Genomic DNA, 17,926 nt, shown 5'->3' with positions numbered 1-17,926 from the left:
GGCCAGGCATTACTAAAGGCCACATCTCTGGTGCTCACCTGCTCCAAGTGGCTGGAAATTCTGATGCCCACCCTCCATTATGGCGGGGTGGAGGAGGGGAAGATTTGCCCAGCACACCCCACCCCCCCAGCCATTATCCTCCTGGCCCCATGTATATGGGGACCAATATGACATTTTTTTTAAAGGCCCCATTTCCTTAGGGTCTGCTTTGCTGGGTTGGACCCAATCCATTTGCCCATCTGGAGGTCGGTGCACCTCAACTCACTCGGTGTACTGGCCTCCAGAGATATACTGGATTCCAAATGAGCCAGACAACTGGGATCTCCTGGCGTAGGGAATTCCTGATCATGGGAACATAGGAGCAGGAGTAGGCTATTTAGCCCCTCAAGCCTGTTTCGCAATTCAATTAGACCATGGATGAGCTGTACCTCAACTCCATTTACACACCTTTGATCCGTATTCCTTGATACCTTTACCTAACAAAGATCTATCAATCTCAGTTTTGAAAATTTCAATTGACTCAGCATCTACAGCCTTTGGGCAGAGAGTGTTCCAGGTTTCCAGTACCCTTTGTGTGAAAAAGTGCTTCCTGATTTAATTCCTCAACAGCCTAGCTCTAACTTTAAGATTATGCACCCTTATTCTGGATTCTGTCACCAGAGGAAATAGCTTCTTTGTATCTACCATATTGAATCCTTTTATCATTTAAAGCATCTTGATGCTATCACCCCAAGATTTCAACGCAACACAAGGGAATACAACCCAAGTTTATGCAACCTGACCTCATAATTTAACCCATTAAGCCCTGGTATCATTCCTGGCTCCAGTCCTTGTTGACATTTGCTTTGATCGGAGTGGGTGGAGGTATCCCTTTTTGGTAGGCATGCCGAAAAATCCTGGAAACTTTAGAGATCTGGTGCTAACAGATCTCTGCAATTTTCTGGGAAGTTTTTTCAGTTTCCCACCAGAGTTATGGCAGGTGACCAGCAGAAGCCCCGCCGAATTTCAGCTCCCTACTTTAGAAAGCAACTGCTGTTATTAAACTTTGCTGCATGTTACAGTTGGGTTTCCTTTTAAAATACCACAGGGTAAATTTTCATCGTCACCACCTGGACAGTAATCTAGCAAAGCGGACAATCCGCCCATTGTAGAACCCACCCAATGGAATGAGAATTGGTTGTGTTCTGCAATGGCTAGGTGATTCAGTCTGCCAGTTTATTGTTCAAATATTCAAGTCAAAAATATCCCCAATTTCTCAATGGTCATCAGGAGCAGGAGTGAATCAGCCAACAACTGCCCTATTCATCAGTAATACTGTACATTGAAATTCACGTAATATTCTTAATATGTTTCCTCTAGAACCAAAATGTGCAAAGTATCATTCTCAGAACCTGACTAGTACAGGCTAAAACTACTAATCAAATATATTTCTACTGAACAATTTACAAGTTCAGAGATAGCAGGTAAAAAATCGAGTATAGGCCCATTCTACACAATCTCTCCTCATAGGACATAGAAACATAGAAACATAGAAGATAGGAGCAGGAGTAGGCCATTCGGCCCCTCGAGCCTGCTCCGCCATTCAATGCGATCATGGCTGATCATCCAAATTCAGTACCCTGTCCCTGCTTTCTCCCCATATCCCTTGATCCCTTTAGCCTTAAGAAATATATCCAACTCCTTCTTGAATATATTTAATGAATTGGCCTCTACTGCCTTCTGTGGTAGAGAATTCCACAGGTTCACCACTCTCTGGGTGAAGAAATTCCTCCTCATTTCTGTCCTAAATGGCTTACCCCTTATTCTTAGACTGTGACCCCTGGTTCTAGACTCCCCGACCATCGGAACATCCTTCCTGCATCTAGTCTGTCCAGTCCTGTCAGAATTTTATAAGTTTCGATGAGATCCCCTCTCATTCTTCTAAACTCCAGCGAGTATAAGCCCAATCGACCCAATCTCTCCTCATACGTCATTCCTGCCATCCCAGGTATCAGTCTGGTGAATCTTCGCTGAACTCCCTCCATGGCAAGAACATCCTTCCTCAGATAAGGTGACCAAAACTGCACACAATACTCAAGATGTGGTCTCACCAAGGCCCTGTACAACTGCAGCAAGACATCCTTGTTCCTGTACTCAAACCCTCTCGCTACGAAGGCCAACATACCATTTGCCTTCTTAACCGCCTGCTGCACCTGCATGCTTACGTGCAGCGACTGGTGCACAAGGACACCCAGGTCTCGTTGCACTTCCCCTTCTCCCAATCTATTGCCATTCAGATAATAATCTGCCTTCCTGTTTTTTACACCAAAGTGGATAACCTCGCATTTATCCACGTTATATTGCATCTGCCATGCTTCTGCAGGACAGCCCTCTCATCCCAGGAATCAAATCTAGTGAACCTTCGTTGCACCGCCTCCAAGGCAAGTATATCCTTCCTTAGATAAGGAGACCAAAACTGTGCACAGTACTCCAGGTGTGGTCTCACCAAGGCCCTGTACAATTGTAGCAAGACTTCCTTACTCTTATATTCCAACCCCCTTGCAATAAAGGCAACATGCCATTTGCCTTCCTTATTGCTTGCTTTTTATGTTTCTTGCACGAGGACACCCAAATCTCTCTGAACACCAACATTTGAAAGTTTCTCACCATTTAAAAAAGATTCTGTTTTTCTATTCTTCCTACCAAAGTGAATAACCTCACATTTCGCTACATTATACTCCATCTGCCTTCTTACTGCCCACTCACTTAGTCTATCTATATCCCTTTGCAGACTCCTTGGGCTAAAAATGGAGTAGTGCCCCCGCGACGGAATTTAAGTGGTAGCGGGGGCGCTGCGGCACATCGTGCCACAGTATTGCAGGCCTTCCTCCCCTTCTTAAAGGGGAGAGGCCTTGCACAGTGCGACCCAGGGCCCAACTGGGCCCCCCGGGGATCGGGAGTGCCGGCAAAAGAGCCCGGCACTCAAGAGAAGTGCCAGGCTCTTGGCGCGCAGCCGGCACTCCACGGGGAGCGGGTGCGGTTCAGGAGGCCAGGGACGAGAGCGCAGGCAGGTGCTGCCAGGCGGCCAGCAACAAAAATGGCCGCCCTGCACCTCGCCTTTAAATAGCGCCTCCCTGGCCATAGGTAGCCCCCCCGACGCCGTCGGACATAGCATCCGGTGGTAAGTCAGGGGGCGCTCCTGAAGATCGCAACTGGGGTGCGGGCGGGGCGCTGTGCATGGCAATGATGTCATTGCCGGTGGCGCAGCGCCACGGGGCGCTACTGGTTAGCTCCTCGCTAACCTCCCACTGAATTTCGTGGGAGGCACGGGCAGCGCTGCGCCCGGGCGCTAGTTGCTTTGCACCCCGTTAGCGGCCTCTTAGGGCGCTAACGGGAGGCGCAAAGCAACCGAATTTTCACCCCTTTGTGCTCTCCTCTCAGCTTACTGTCCCACCTAGCTTTGTATCATCAGCAAACATGGATACATTACACTCGGTCCCTTCATCTAGGTCATTAATATAGATTGTAAATAGCTGAGGCCCCAAACTATGAGCTGACAGGAGTACATCACATTTACATTTACAGTATCAGCTGCAGTAAACTACATAAACTTGGCAGCAACTGAAATCTTCAAAACAACGAATAACGGGGCAATATTTATTTTAACATTTTGACAATCTTTAAAGTTGTATAAATCAAAGCATTTATCTTTGTGCTGGGAACCTGACAGATTTACCTATTACTCCCAAAGTGAAATTCTGGGTAAACTCAATGGGAATACTGGGGCAAAAGCAAAATACTGCAGATGCTGGAAATCTGAAATAAAAACAGAAAATGCTGGAAATACTCAGCAGGTCAGGCAGCATCTGTGGAGAGAGAAACTGAGTTAACGTTTCAGGTCGATGATCCTTCGTCAGAATACTGGGGACCTTTCTATGTCTCTCCTTTATACAGATATACGTGACTCCGGAGTGGGATCTGATACTAAGAGGCTGCCTTTATAATAAATTATGTAACTGCAATCTTCTCATGGTAACAATCTGTCATTGTAAATCTCTCATTAGAATAAAGTATGTTTATTCAAAATTCACAAACATCAGTTGTTACAAACCACTTATAACACATATTAGCAATACAAGTCTCTCATTACACTCTGATAATTAACTTCTCATTAAAAAAAGGTTACAAACCACTCATTTAATGCTTTATTCAATGTGCTTACTGTGGTGTATGTGCCTTTAAAAGCAATTGTGGTGTATGTGCCTTTAAGAGCCCTAGGTGTGCGCAATGCCGGTAATTGCCACTTGGGCTATATAAGCCTGTGTATTGTGTATATCCTTTAGAACCCCCCCCAGACTTGCTTAGTAAATACCTATGAACCAACTCCTGTCTTCAGTGTCTTTATCTACACACGGACACTACAGTGGCGACGAAGTGGAAACGGACTTACCTGCAATTCGGCAGCACCTCAAGGACATCGATTCCTCCAGCGTCCAGAAGACTCAAGGAAGTTATAGAAACTGTGTTTTCACCAGCTGGCCAAGCTGGTGGCAGGTACTGCGCTAATCCTTCCTGGGCGTCAGGCTGGGGCTCCAGCGGCGGGCTCTACAGCTGAGACAGGCAGCGAAATCGGAGGCAAGCAATAACGGACTGGGAGGGTGCACTCGGGAGACGGCCAGCGCGGCAAGCAGGTCAGCGTTTAGACCTCCGTCGGGAACGAGTCTCCAACAGTGAATAAACAGAAACCACAGTAAAACAGCATTGTTATCGGTAGCAGCGGCGGGAAAGCGCAGGAAGCGCCATATTGTTGCTACAGAGAGAAAAAAAAAGCGCGGGAAGCGCCATATCTTTTTTTGAAATGCCTAAGTCTGGCAATATTGATGCTTTTGATAACGAAACAGAGCCTAACTTTAGCAATATTGATGTTTTTGATAACAAGATAGAGGATTGGACCACATATGTAGAAAGAGTGGAGGTGTTTTGCACCGCAAATGGAATAGAAGATGAAAAAAAAGCTTCAGTGCTTCTGGATCTAATGGGCGCAGAAACATACAAGCTGTTACGCAACTTAATCACTCCAGCCGAACCGATGGACAAGAATTTTGAGGAGATTGTTGATACCCTACACTGCCAATTCGAGGCAGGACTGGCAGATTCTCTGCAAGACAAATTCATCTGCGATCCCCTAAGTGTAGAAACACAAAAAAAGGTATCTTCTGGAAAAGATTTAACACTGGACAAGGCTTTCAGTGCAATAGGAGCGGCAAAGATACAGCAAAGGCCACAGGACTTCGGCACCCATGAAATGACACGGGGTTTCGAGAGATGTTATCGCTGCGGCAGATCCAACCATGACCAGAGGGATTGCTGGTTCAAGAAAAAGCATGCAGGCGATGCGGAAAGATGGGGCACATTCCACGTGTATGCCGATCTGAAAATAAAAAATCCACTAATGGGAAAAGAATCAATAAGGAAAAGCACAGAAAGGTACAAATGATGACGGACAGTAGCTCCAAAGACCAGAAGAGCGATAGCGACTCCGGGAACAAGAGACTAAGCTCTCTCAAATTACATAATGTAATTGCCAATGAAGATTACCAGACCATTTGGGTTACCCTCATAATAGCAGGGTCCCCAGTTAAAATGGAGCTAGATACAGGATCAGCTCTAACCGTAATAAATCGACGAGATTACGAGAGGCTATTTTCGCATATACCTCTAAAAGACACATCCATTATCTTAAAAACATATACGGGGCAGAAAGTATACCCCAAAGGAAAAATAAAGGTGCCTGTGGTATACAACGGCAAAGAAATACAAAAGTTGTATTTATACATTCTACAAGATGGTGGTCCACCGTTGTTGGGACGTGAATGGATAAGGAAGATACGTTTAGACTGGCACTCCATTCAGGCACTGACGGTGACCAGTAAGGAAAAAAACAATGATGACATCATACCTGAACGATTAAAAGACATCTTGGCCAACGCCAAAGAAGTGTTTCAAGAGAAACTAGGAACCTTGAAAGGCATCACCGCCTCAATAAAAGTGGAAGATGCAGCAATTCCAAAAATTTTTAAGGCAAGATGGTGCCATACGCAATACATCCAGCAGTCGAGGCAGAGCTGGAGAATTTGGAAAAGGCAGGCGTATTATCCAAAATAGATTGGAGCGAATGGGCAACACCCATCGTTCCAGTCATGAAAAAAGCATTGAAAAATAACTCTGAGGAACAGAGAAAAATTCGCATCTGTGGGGACTTTAAGGTGACTGTAAACCCGGTCCTTCACACGGTACAGTATCCTCTTCCAAGGATAGAAGATATTTTCGCCTCACTATCCGGAGGAAAACGTTTCACAAAAATTGATTTGGCACAGGCATATCTACAGATGGAGGTTGAGGAGACCTCTAAAAAGTATCTCACAATAAACACACACAAAGGCCTGTACCAGTACAATCGACTGGTTTTTGGAATAGCATCAGCTCCAGCTATCTGGCAAAGAGCTATGGAGCAAGTCCTGCAAGGGATTCCGGGGACTCAGTGTTACCTAGACGACATCCTTATAACAGGAGAAAACGACAACGAGCACCTTGCCAATTTGGAGCAGGTGCTCACTAGGCTGAAAGAACGGGGCCTACGAGCAAATCGCCCCAAGTGCGAATTTTTCCAAAATCAGATATCATATTGTGGCCACATAATTAATAAGGAAGGGTTGCATAAGTCACCTGAAAAAATTGAAGCAGTTATAAAAGCCCCAGCACCTGAAAATGTTTCACAATTGAGGTCATTCCTGGGATTAATAAATTACTATCATAAATTTTTACCGAACTTATCAACTATTCTACACCCTCTTAATGATCTTCTACACACAGGAGTGATTTGGAAATGGAACGAAGACTGTAAACGTGCCTTCCATAAATGTAAAGACTTAATCACATCCGAGAAAGTTTTGGCTCATTACAACCCTTCACTACCAATCAGACTGGCGTGCGATGCATCCCCTTACGGCATAGGAGCGGTATTGTCCCATAGATTCCCTGATGGCTCGGAATGGCCGATAGCTTTTGCGTCACGCTCATTGAACTCAGCTGAGCGTAACTATTCCCAGATAGACAGGGAAGCACTCAGCCTGGTATGGGGAGTGAAGAAATTCAACCATTACCTACACGGACAAAAATTTACCTTGCTGACTGACCATCAACCCCTCATCTCCATATTCAACCCTAAGAAAGGTGTCCCCATTATGACGGCACAAAGACTACAGAGGTGGTCCCTTTTTCTAGGGGCACACCAATACAAGATTGAATACAAAGGGTCAAAACAGCATAGGAATGCTGACGGTTTATCGCGCCTGCCGTTGCCAACGATAGAAGAGGCACCTACAGTAGACCCAGTAGAGATATTCCACTCTACCATAGTGGAATGTCTACCGGTGACAAATTCTGCCATTGAAAGGGAGACCAGAAATGACCCTACCCTCTCACGGGTCTACGATTTAACAATGAAGGGATGGCCAGCACATGGCGAACCACTGTTGCCAGCATTCTCGCAAAGAAGAGAACAGCTGTCAGTGTGCCGAGGAACCTTGATGTGTGGATCCAGAGTGGTGATTCCACCCAAACTCCAGGATAAAGTGCTAAAGGAGCTTCACGAGGGGCATCTGGGTGGAGTGAAAATGAAGAACCTAGCTAGGGCGTTTGTATGGTGGCCAGGTATCGATGGAGACATCGAAGACATGACCAAGAGCTGCCTAGGATGCCAGAAGGTCCAAAATGCTCCGCCACAGGCCCCTCTACATCCATGGGAGTGGCCCTCATCTCCCTGGCAAAGGGTGCACATCGACTTTGCTGGTCCATTTATGGACTCAATGTTCTTAATCGCAGTTGATGCACACTCCAAGTGGCCGGAGGTAATAAAGATGTCTTCCACCACCACGGAAAAAACCATCACAGTATTAAGGACCATATTTGCCAGGAATGGGCTGTCGGAACAGATATGTTCTGATAATGGACCGCAATTTGTGTCCGAAGAATTCAGAAAGTTCTTAAAGAACAATGGGGTAAAGCACTACACGTCCGCCCCATACCATCCCGCCACCAATGGATTGGCTGAAAGGTTTGTCCAGACCTTCAAGAAGGCCATAAAGGCCATGGGTAATGAAAACATAAAACTTCAGCACAAGGTGGATAACTTCTTATTTGCATATAGGAATGCAACACATATGGTTACAAACCAAACTCCCGCCATGATGTTCTACAATAGAAACCTAAGATGCCGGCTGGATTTGGTCAAGCCCAACATCCGAAGGGACGTGGAGAACCGGCAGTTTCAGGGCATGAATGAAAGGCCAACTAGGGCCTTCCAGATAGGCCAACCGGTTTTGGCCCGGGACTACTGTACCGAGAAATGGCAGCCTGGAACTATCTGCACACGACTAGGACCACTGATGTATACCGTGGACATCGGAGAAAGCATAATAAGGCGCCATGCTGACCAAATCATCAAGTCATCCGAAAAGGGACAACCTACACCACCACGCTATACATCTAACGATGAAGTAGAGATACCCATATCTACCTCCGATCCGGTGATACTGGAACCCGATGAACCTGACACTGGCCTTCAAGCCGAATCAGCCTTACCAGAAGAACCTACTACACCACCAGAAACTACTACACCCCCAAGGCGTTATCCGGACCGAGTCAGGAAGCCTCCTGAGAGACTAACTTTTATAATTAATTAATACAGCAATGTATATTATTTTGCATATAACATGTAATTAATAATTACTTAAAATATGATGTACTAGTTAGCTAGAAGGGGAGGAATTGTGGTGTATGTGCCTTTAAAAGCAATTGTGGTGTATGTGCCTTTAAGAGCCCCAGGTGTGCGCAATGCCGGTAATTGCCACTTGGGCTATATAAGCCTGTGTATTGTGTATATCCTTTAGAACCCCCCCCAGACTTGCTTAGTAAATACCTATGAACCAACTCCTGTCTTCAGTGTCTTTATCTACACACGGACACTACACTTACAAACACTTCATTATGTTAAACTCTTAAAACAAATCTCCCATTATAGCATTGTCTTGTTATAGATCTTTCTGTAATACAATTTTCTCATCCGGTCCCCTTATGCTGTGCAACAGGCTTCCTGCGTCTGTTTGCACCAGACTTTAAAATTTTCAATGTAATTACCTCGCAGTAGGTGGGCAATTAGCCCAACTTTTTGGCAGCATGTTCATTTGTATGAGGAGGTGAAAGATGCAGCGAAGCCTATGTGCAGTCGAAACTTGACAGATCGCAAGTTCGGGATTTAGCACATGTGCAAGCGCATGTGGAAATCCCAAACATGCAGTCAGTTTCAAAGGTGGTATGATGGCATATTCTTAGAGTACGCCATCATACCGACCGCAAATTCAAGGCCATTAAGTACAGATGACGCAACATTTACAATACCATTTGTAAACAGCGGTCAAGTGTCATGTGATCAACCGTCACGTGATCAAACCTCCAGGAATACGGCCAACGAGAGTTGGCAACCCTAGTCACAGAAGTGTTTGCAAAAGGGAATTATCTTCAGTGCTTTATTACATTTTATAATGAAGTTATTGTTGCTATCTCTATTGTAACATTTTAGTGTCAACACTTGAGCAGTGATCAATGGAAATTGTATATTTTCCATGTTCTCTGGTTGACCTAAAGAGGAGCCGGGTTCTAAGAGAAATTTGACATGTTAGAAGCTAGATATACTCACAGCCTTAACGTAAGAACATAACAAATAAGAGCAGGAGTAGGCCATATGGCCGTTCGAGCCTGCTCCACCATTCAATAAGATCATGGCTGATCATTGACCTCAACTCCACTTTCCCGCCCAATCTCCATATCCCTTGATTCCTCTAGAGTCCAAAAATCTATCTATCTCAGCCTTAAATATATTCAAAGACTCAGCATTCACAGCCCTCTGGGGCAGAGAATTCCAAAGATTCACAACTCTCAGAGTGAAGAAATTCCTCCTCATCTCAGTCTTAAATGGCCTACCCCTTATCCTGAGACTATGCCCCCTAGTTCTAGACACTCCAGCCAGGGGAAACAACCTCTCAGCATCTACCCTGTCAATCCCCTTCAGAATCTTGTATGTTTCAATGAGATCACCTCTCATTCTTCTAAATTCCAGAGAGTATAGGCCCATTCTACACAATCTCTCATCATAGGACAGCCCTCTCATCCCAGGAATCAATCTAGTGAACCTTTGTTGCACTGCCTCCAAGGCAAGTATATCCTTCTGTAGATAAGGAGACCAAAACTGTGCACAGAACTCCAGGTGTGGTCTCACCAAGGCCCTGTACAATTGTAGCAAGACTTCCTTACTCTTATACTCCAACCCCCTTGCAACAAAGGCTAACATGCCATTTGCCTTCCTTATTGCTTGCTGTACCTGCATGCTAGCTTTCTGTGTTTCTTGCACGAGGACACCCAAATCTCTCCGAACACCAACATTTGAAAATTTCTCACCATTTAAAAAATATTCTGTTTTTCTATTCTTCCTACCAAAGTGAATAACCTCACATTTCCCTACATTATACTCCATCTGCCACCTTACTGCCCACTCACTTAGTCTATCTATATCCCTTTGCAGACAGCTTAATGCCCCACCTAGCTTTGTATCATCAACAAACTTGGATACATTACACTCGGTCCCTTCATCTAGGTCATTAATATAGATTGTAAATAGCTGAGGCCTCAACACTGATCCTTGCGGCACTCCACTAGTTACAGCCTGCCAACCTGAAAAAGATCTGTTTATCCCTACTCTCTGTTTTCTGTCCGTTAACCAATCCTCTAACCATGCTATTATATTACCCCCAACCCCATGAGCCCTAATCTTGTGTAATTATCTTTTATGTGGTACCTTATCGATTGCCTTTTGGAAATCCAAATATACTGGTTCCTCTTTATCTACCCTGTTAGTTACATCCTCAAAAAACTCTAATAAATTTGTCAAACACAATTTCCCTTTCATAAAACCATGTTGACTCTGCCTAATCATGTTATGATTTTCTAAGTGCCCTGATACCACTTCCTTAACAATGGATTCCAGCATTTTCTTGATGACTGATGTCAGGCTAACTGACCTATAGTTCCCTGTTTTTTCTCTCCCTCCTTTCTTGAATAGCGGGGTTACATTTGTAACCTTCCAATCCGCTGGGACCATTCCAGAATCTAGGGAATTTTGGAAGATCAAAACCAATGTATCCACTATCTCTTCAGCCACTGTTTTTAGAACCCTAAGATGTTGGTCATCAGGTCCAGGGGATTTGTCGACTTTTTAGTCCCATTAGTTTCTCTAGTACTTTTTCTCTACTTATATTAATTACGTTAAGTTCATCACTCTCATTAGACCCTTGGTTCCCCACCATTTTTGGTATGCTTTTTGTGTCTTCTACTGTGAAGACAGATACAAAATATTTATTCAACATTTCTGCCATTTCCTTATTCCCCATAATAATTTCTCCTGTCTCAGTCTCTAAGGGACCAATGTTTACTTAGCTACTCTTTTCCTTTTTACATACTTGTAGAAGCTTTTACAATCTGCTTTTATATTTCTTGCTAGTTTTCTCTCATTCTATTTTTTCCCTTTTTATCAATTTTTTGGTCAACCTTTGCTGGTTTCTGAAACTCTCCCAATCCTCAGACTTACTATTATTCTTTGCAACAGCATAAGCTTCTTCTTTCAATCTAATGCTATCCTTAACTTCTTTAGTTAGCCACGGTTGGATCAATTTTCCCGTGGAGTTTTTGTTTCTCAATGGAATGTATTTTTGTTATGAAATTATGAAATATTTCTTTAAATGCAAGCCACTGCTTATCTACCGCCATACCTTTTCATCTATTTTTTCCAATCTGCCTTAGCCAACTCGCCTCTCATACCTATGTAATTGACTTTATTTAAGTTTAAGACTCTAGTTTCGGACTTGGGCAAGTCACTCTCAAAATTAACGTGAAATTCTATCATATTATGGTCACTCTGCCACAGAGGATCCTTTACTATGAGATTGCTAATTAATCCTGTCTCATTACACAACACAAGATCTAAAATAGCCTGCTCGCTGGTTGGTTCCATGACATATTGTTCTAGGAAACTGTCCCGAAAGCATTCCATGAACTCGTCCTCCAGACTACCTTTGCCAATTTGATTTGTCCAGTCTATATGAAGATTAAAGTCCCCCACGATTATTGCATTACCTTTGTTGCAAGCTCCTACTATTTCTTGATTAATATTCTGTCCAATGGTATAGCTACTGTTAGGGGGCCGATATACTACTCCTACCAGTGTTTTCTGCCCCTTGTTATTCCTTATCTCCACCCATACTGATTCTACTTCCTGATCTTCTGAGCTGAGATCCTTTCTCGCTACTGTCTTTATGTCATCCTTTATTATCAGGCTACTCCCCCTCCTTTTCCATTCTGCCTGTCTTTTCAAAATGTCAAGTACCCTGGAACATTTAATTCCCAACCTTGGTCACCTTGCAACCATGTCTCTGTAATGACTATTAGATCAAACCCATTTATCTCTATTTGTGCCATTAGTTTGTCTGTCTTGTTACAAATGCTTCGTGCAGTCAGATAAAGAGCCTTTAATTTAAATAGCCACCATTACTATTAGGCAGAACATGCGATTTATTTGGTGTTGTTGTCTATGATTCACAGCTGCAGCTCTGATGCAGAGCAATGATAAATTTTAAAACAGGATGCAATGCAGGTTTATTCGTGATTTTTGAGCTGGTTTTCAGTCCATTAGGTGACTTCTTTAGTTCGGTCTGGGAAATAAAATATCTTGTTGCACTGCTGTGATCTTGTAATGCAAGGAAACTTCAGTTTTATCTGAAAATAGTATGAAGGGAAAGGTGATTGGAAATCTGGAATGTGTTTCATGGTTCCCATTATTTTTTGTCAGCCTTCATCATTACAGGAGACCTCTACAAAACAAGGAGACACTTGCTGGACTGATAAACTCAATCCACCACAAAAGAAACTGGTGTAAGTAAAACAAGTCTGCACCATGGCTGAATGCTGTAATACCAAGTAATTGCATAAATACACTTTACAGTCAACCATTGACAGGGCCTACTTAGAAATAAATGTTTAGTTCAAAGGGATTACTTACCTCGTATAAATACTTAACAACAAATAAATTCTCTTTGGACAGCCTCAACCCAGTTCCTAATGGATGTTGGCCTATAAGCACAAGCCTGCCCAGATTGACTCAGAACTAGTAGTTTCACTGGGAGAGCAACTAGGAAGTTCACTGTAAAACGTGAAGAAATTCACACTAGTGCAGTAAAATGTGCTATTCAGATGTTGTAGGTAAGGCATATATATAGGGCAGAATAGAGGCAGTTTCACTACGCAAATACCTGCCTCTAGAGCGCTTGATCCTGACACTGGGTTCCAAAAGTAAAACAAATGACATCTCTCAGCTTGAGTATATGGAGGGCAAGTTAAGAATAATTGTAGTGAAATGGAAAAGTAGTCTAAATACTGCAATACTGGGGAGAAGAGATGCAGAGACATGCTTTAGAGTATGCAGTAGAATAGTGAAAGAAAGAATAAAGGGAAAAGTAAATGGAGGAATTAATGAATTAGGATTACTGGCCTAGAAATTCAGTCGCGTTTGCGCCCACTTATTGGCTATAAAGTGGTTTGCGCCTGAAGTTTTTTATCGCCTGAAATTCAGATGGACCCTAACATTGGCGTTAGCCGGTAGCGCCGCGCCGGCACCGATGACGTCATCGGTGTGCGCAGCGCCCCGGTTGCAATGCTATTCCGGCCCGATGGCCAAATTCAGTTGCGGCCGCCTCGCCCGTGGCAGCCGCAAACAGCGTTTGTGAAACGGGGTCTTGCAGCTCTGAAAGGCCAGCGCATAAAGGTGGAGCGGCGGCCGGCCGCTTTCCCGGCGGCCGCCTGCCCGCACCTCCCTCCCTGGACTCCTGCACCACCCCCCCGCGGCATTGATGTCTGAGTCCCGCGAGCCCGGCACTTCTCCGTGATGCCGGGCTCATTTGCCGGGGGAATCCACCGGTGATCTGACGGCTGCAGGCAGCTCCTCCTTAAGAGAAGGAGGAGGCCTGCAGTACCCCAGCCTGCCGCACCGCATCGGGTGCCGCAGCGGGAGCTGGACGCCTGAAAGTGACATTCATCGCCCCTAGCGAGGCGGCCAAACCCTGCAATAGCGCCCGCCGCCGTCTTGGCCCGTCGCAACTGAATTTTAGGCGGGCGCTACGGGAATCCTGGTGGGCACAAAATTTCGGGCGCAAAAGACCTGGCGGGGCCATACCGAATTTCTAGGCCACTATGTTTATATGTGAATATGTGCAAAGCATTAGATATAAAGTTAGGGAACTGAAGGCAATAATTAGAATGGAGAAAAATGACATTGTAGCCTTGTTGGAAAGTTAACTTTAGCTATTAATATTTTCAGGACAGATAGAGAAGGAAACAAGGAAGGGTAGGTTTATTAATTAAGGGCACGTAGGAGTTCACTTGAATCCAGGTTTGCCTTGAATAATATATTTATTTGTTTTCTCTTAAGGGAACAATCAATTATTGAGTGCCTGAGAAATTCATTCAATCTTTGTCAAAATATCTCGCTGAATTTATAGTATTTTTTTCTAATTGTAATTCTGAATTTTTGTATATATGAAAGCAATGAGGTGATACTTTGTGCAAGTGATTGCAGTACTGTGTATTATTTAAGCACTCCTTTATAGAAATGATGATCTTAGAGCCACAGAAAAGGCACAACATAAATTCAATGGGACTTGAAAAACTAGGACTGTATTCACTAGAGCAGGGAATATAATAGAGACATTCAATGTTTTGAGAGGGTAAATACCGAAAGATTATTTCCACTGGTTAGTTAATCAGTACAAAGGAGCATAAGTTTAGGATTAGTACCAAAAGCATACAGGGAGGTTACAAGAGATTTTTTATACAAAAGTTATTAGAATATGGAATCCTTTACCACGAAAGGCTACAGAAGCCAAGTCAATCATGATATTTAAGAGATTAAACACTTGAATTAAAAAAAGTTACAGAGAAATGGGATTGGAGTAGATAGATCTGATTGGAAATTAACACTGACACCTGCACGGTGATTCAAATCTCCCCCTTCTGTGCTGAAATTTTTACAATTTATTAAAATTGTTTGGAAAATTAAGGCTGGTTTTTATGATCTTTTATTTTGTGCTCTTCAAGGTAAGGGATGTTACTACTGGAGAATGAAACACTTTCTATTTCAGGCACTCAATGTCAGGATCAAGAACTCTCAGGTCAGGTATAACACAGCCATCTGCAATTTCTCCTGCTTTTGCCCCAACAATATGCCTCAGCCCCATCTGAATCAGTGTGATCATTTTTCCACTTTCCACACCAACTTGTTCTGCTATTCTCTATAACTAACGGCAAACAGAATTTCTGTCCCCCCATTTGTGACGCTCTCCTTTAATTGCCTTACTCCCTTTAAATTTTATTTTTCTCAAGGGACCGAGGTATCTCTGTAATTCTGGGTATGAGGTCATGACATGGCCCTGCTACATAGCAGCTGCCTGCTAACTGGCATAGTTTCAAGCCTTTGAAAAGATGGTTTGAATAGATGTTCAGTCATCCTGAGAAGAAGTTGCCTCATTTGACCCTTCTCCTGCTATGTTCCAGGTGCTGGGCAGTCCTGCTGTATGAGAACAGACCATAGGGCGCCCCCAAGGAGTCCGAAGACCACAATTGTAACCTTGCTGATCAAATTGGCCAAACCTGTAAACTCTGGCAGCAACAGACTCCTTTAAGTGAGAGCCCAAGTTCTGTCTGGGCTTGATGCCTTTGCCTTCTGGGGGTTCCTGCAGATGGTTGTGGGGTTGCCACGTGCCCCATGGTGCATTGCAGTTCTGAAAATCTTTCGCCGTTGCTGCTGCGGGGTCGCAGGTGAATCACTGCACATGCTCTGTCACCCTTTGCAGGGTATTCAGCACCGTCTCAAAAATATGACATGACTCATCCTGGAACTGCAGCCGGGCCCTCACAGCAGAAGTCCATGTTGCACATTTTGCAGCTTTGGTGGAAGCTCAAATGGCTGCCATGCAGACTGTGGACTCGAGAGACAGGTGCCCACTCCGGACTGAATTGGTGGACTGCATAGACAGGGAGCTTTGAAGGAGCCAGGGGTTCTTCTGCAGTCTGCTCTCCCAGAGATCAGTGGAAGTGATGAACCCCAGCCCCGTGGGAGTGGCAATGGTGGGATGGGAGCAGGACGTGTTACCCTCTTGAAGGACGTCAGCACATCTGCTCCTTCGCCAACCTCCCAACCTATACCCAACATGGTGTCAGCATCCCAACCTATACCCATCATGGTGTCAGCACCCCAACCTATACCCATCATGGTGTCAACATACTGCCCCGGCAGCAGCCAAGATGCTGCAGTCTGCAGCTGGGATCTCACAAACTTGAGCACCTAGAAACCATGAACATGAACATCTGGAGGGCCCAAACATGATGAACAGCAGCCTTGCGTAGAATGGACCTATACTCTCTGGAGTTTAGAAGAATGAAAGATGATCCCATTGAAACATATAAGATTCTGAGAGGGCTTGACAGGATAGAAGCTGAGAAGCTGTTTCCCCTGGCTGGAGAGTCTAGAACTAGGGGGCATAGTCTCAGGTTAAGGGGTTGGCCATTTACGACTGAGATGAGGAGAAATGTCTCCACTCAGAGGGTTGTGAATTTTTCAAATTCTCTGCCCCAGAGGGCTGCGGAGGCTCAGTCGTTGAGTATATTCAAGATTGAGATCGAAAGATTTTTGGATATTAAGGGAATCAAGGGATATGGGGATAGCGTGAGAAAGTGGAGTTGAGGTAGAAGATCAGCCATGATCTTTTTGAATGGCAGAGCAAGCTCAGCGGGCCACATGACCTTCGCCTGCTCCTATTTCTTATGTTCTTATGTTCTGCCAGCTTTGCTGAGGCCACTAGGGGAACACCTCATAGGGGTAGTAGAATTAAGAAACCTTCTTATAAGAAAAACGCTATGGCCTAGAAATTCATTATAGCCACGTTTGGGGTGCTACGGCCGGGCGTTCGCTAAATTTAGCACCCGGCGCAACTTAGCGCCACCTTCGCCGATATTCAGTTGCATCGCCCCAAGAGGTTGCTGCTGCGCTAAAGCAGGCGATGCACAACTATCATAAGGTGCTAAGCCGGCGAGCCGGGGCACTACCACTGAGGGCGGGCGCAGCGCAGGTGCGACGAGTTGCTGATTGAAGGCAGACACGCTGGCGCCGGTCAGCTCTTAAAGGGGGAGGGTGGATTTGTTTGGCTGCCATGCCCTGCACACTGCAGCCCTGAATCAAGGCCTGAACATAGCTGCTTCAACAGTTCAACGTCCACGACTATGGAGAAGGCTAGGGAGCGAGCGCTGCGCTTCAGCGAGGGTGCCCTGAAGGTATTGGTTGGTGCAGTGGAGTGCAGGCGACTTGTCCTCTTCCCTGATAGTGGCAGGAGGCCGCTGCCCAGCGAGTATAGAAAAGCCTGGAGGGAGTTGGCAAACAGGGTGACCTCCAACACCATGGTTGGCAGGACTCCTGTGCAATGCAGAAAAAAGTTCAACGACCTCACTCGGGTTGTCAGGGTGAGGAAACTTTCCAGTATCCTCCACATCCCTGCATGTGCACCTCACTTTATGGCCAAAGGGACCTGAAAGCCCCAATGCCCAGCCCTCATCCAGCAGCTATGGGACTGTCTGAAAATCACTTGCACTTTACACACTGTCAGGGCTATTCCACCATGGGAGGCAGTGCAGGCAAGATCAGGGCTTGACACTGTCAGGGCTATTCCACCATGGGAGGCAGTGCAGGCAAGATCAGGGCTTGACACTGTCAGGGCTATTCCACCATGGGAGG

The 17,926-nt window shown here is 44.9% G+C and overlaps 1 protein-coding gene across 1 annotated transcript in view; it reads left to right on the top strand.

The window, feature by feature from the left end:
- Window positions 1-17,926, top strand: part of LOC147123030 (transmembrane protein 144-like) — a 131,942-nt gene that overhangs the window by 50,194 nt on the left and 63,822 nt on the right. Inside the window, exon 5 of the mRNA XM_085963837.1 lies at window positions 12,938-13,020. Within this exon, the coding sequence (XP_085819963.1) occupies window positions 12,938-13,020 (83 nt within the window). The remainder of the gene's footprint in view (window positions 1-12,937; window positions 13,021-17,926) is intronic.

The sequence above is a fragment of the Somniosus microcephalus genome, chromosome 2, assembly GCF_052327205.1.
Source record: "Somniosus microcephalus isolate GS21.2 chromosome 2, FLI_Smic_1.0, whole genome shotgun sequence".
NCBI lineage: Eukaryota > Metazoa > Chordata > Chondrichthyes > Squaliformes > Somniosidae > Somniosus > Somniosus microcephalus.
The sequence above is the reverse complement of the archived record's forward strand: the minus strand, read 5'-3'. Positions and strand labels throughout refer to the sequence as shown.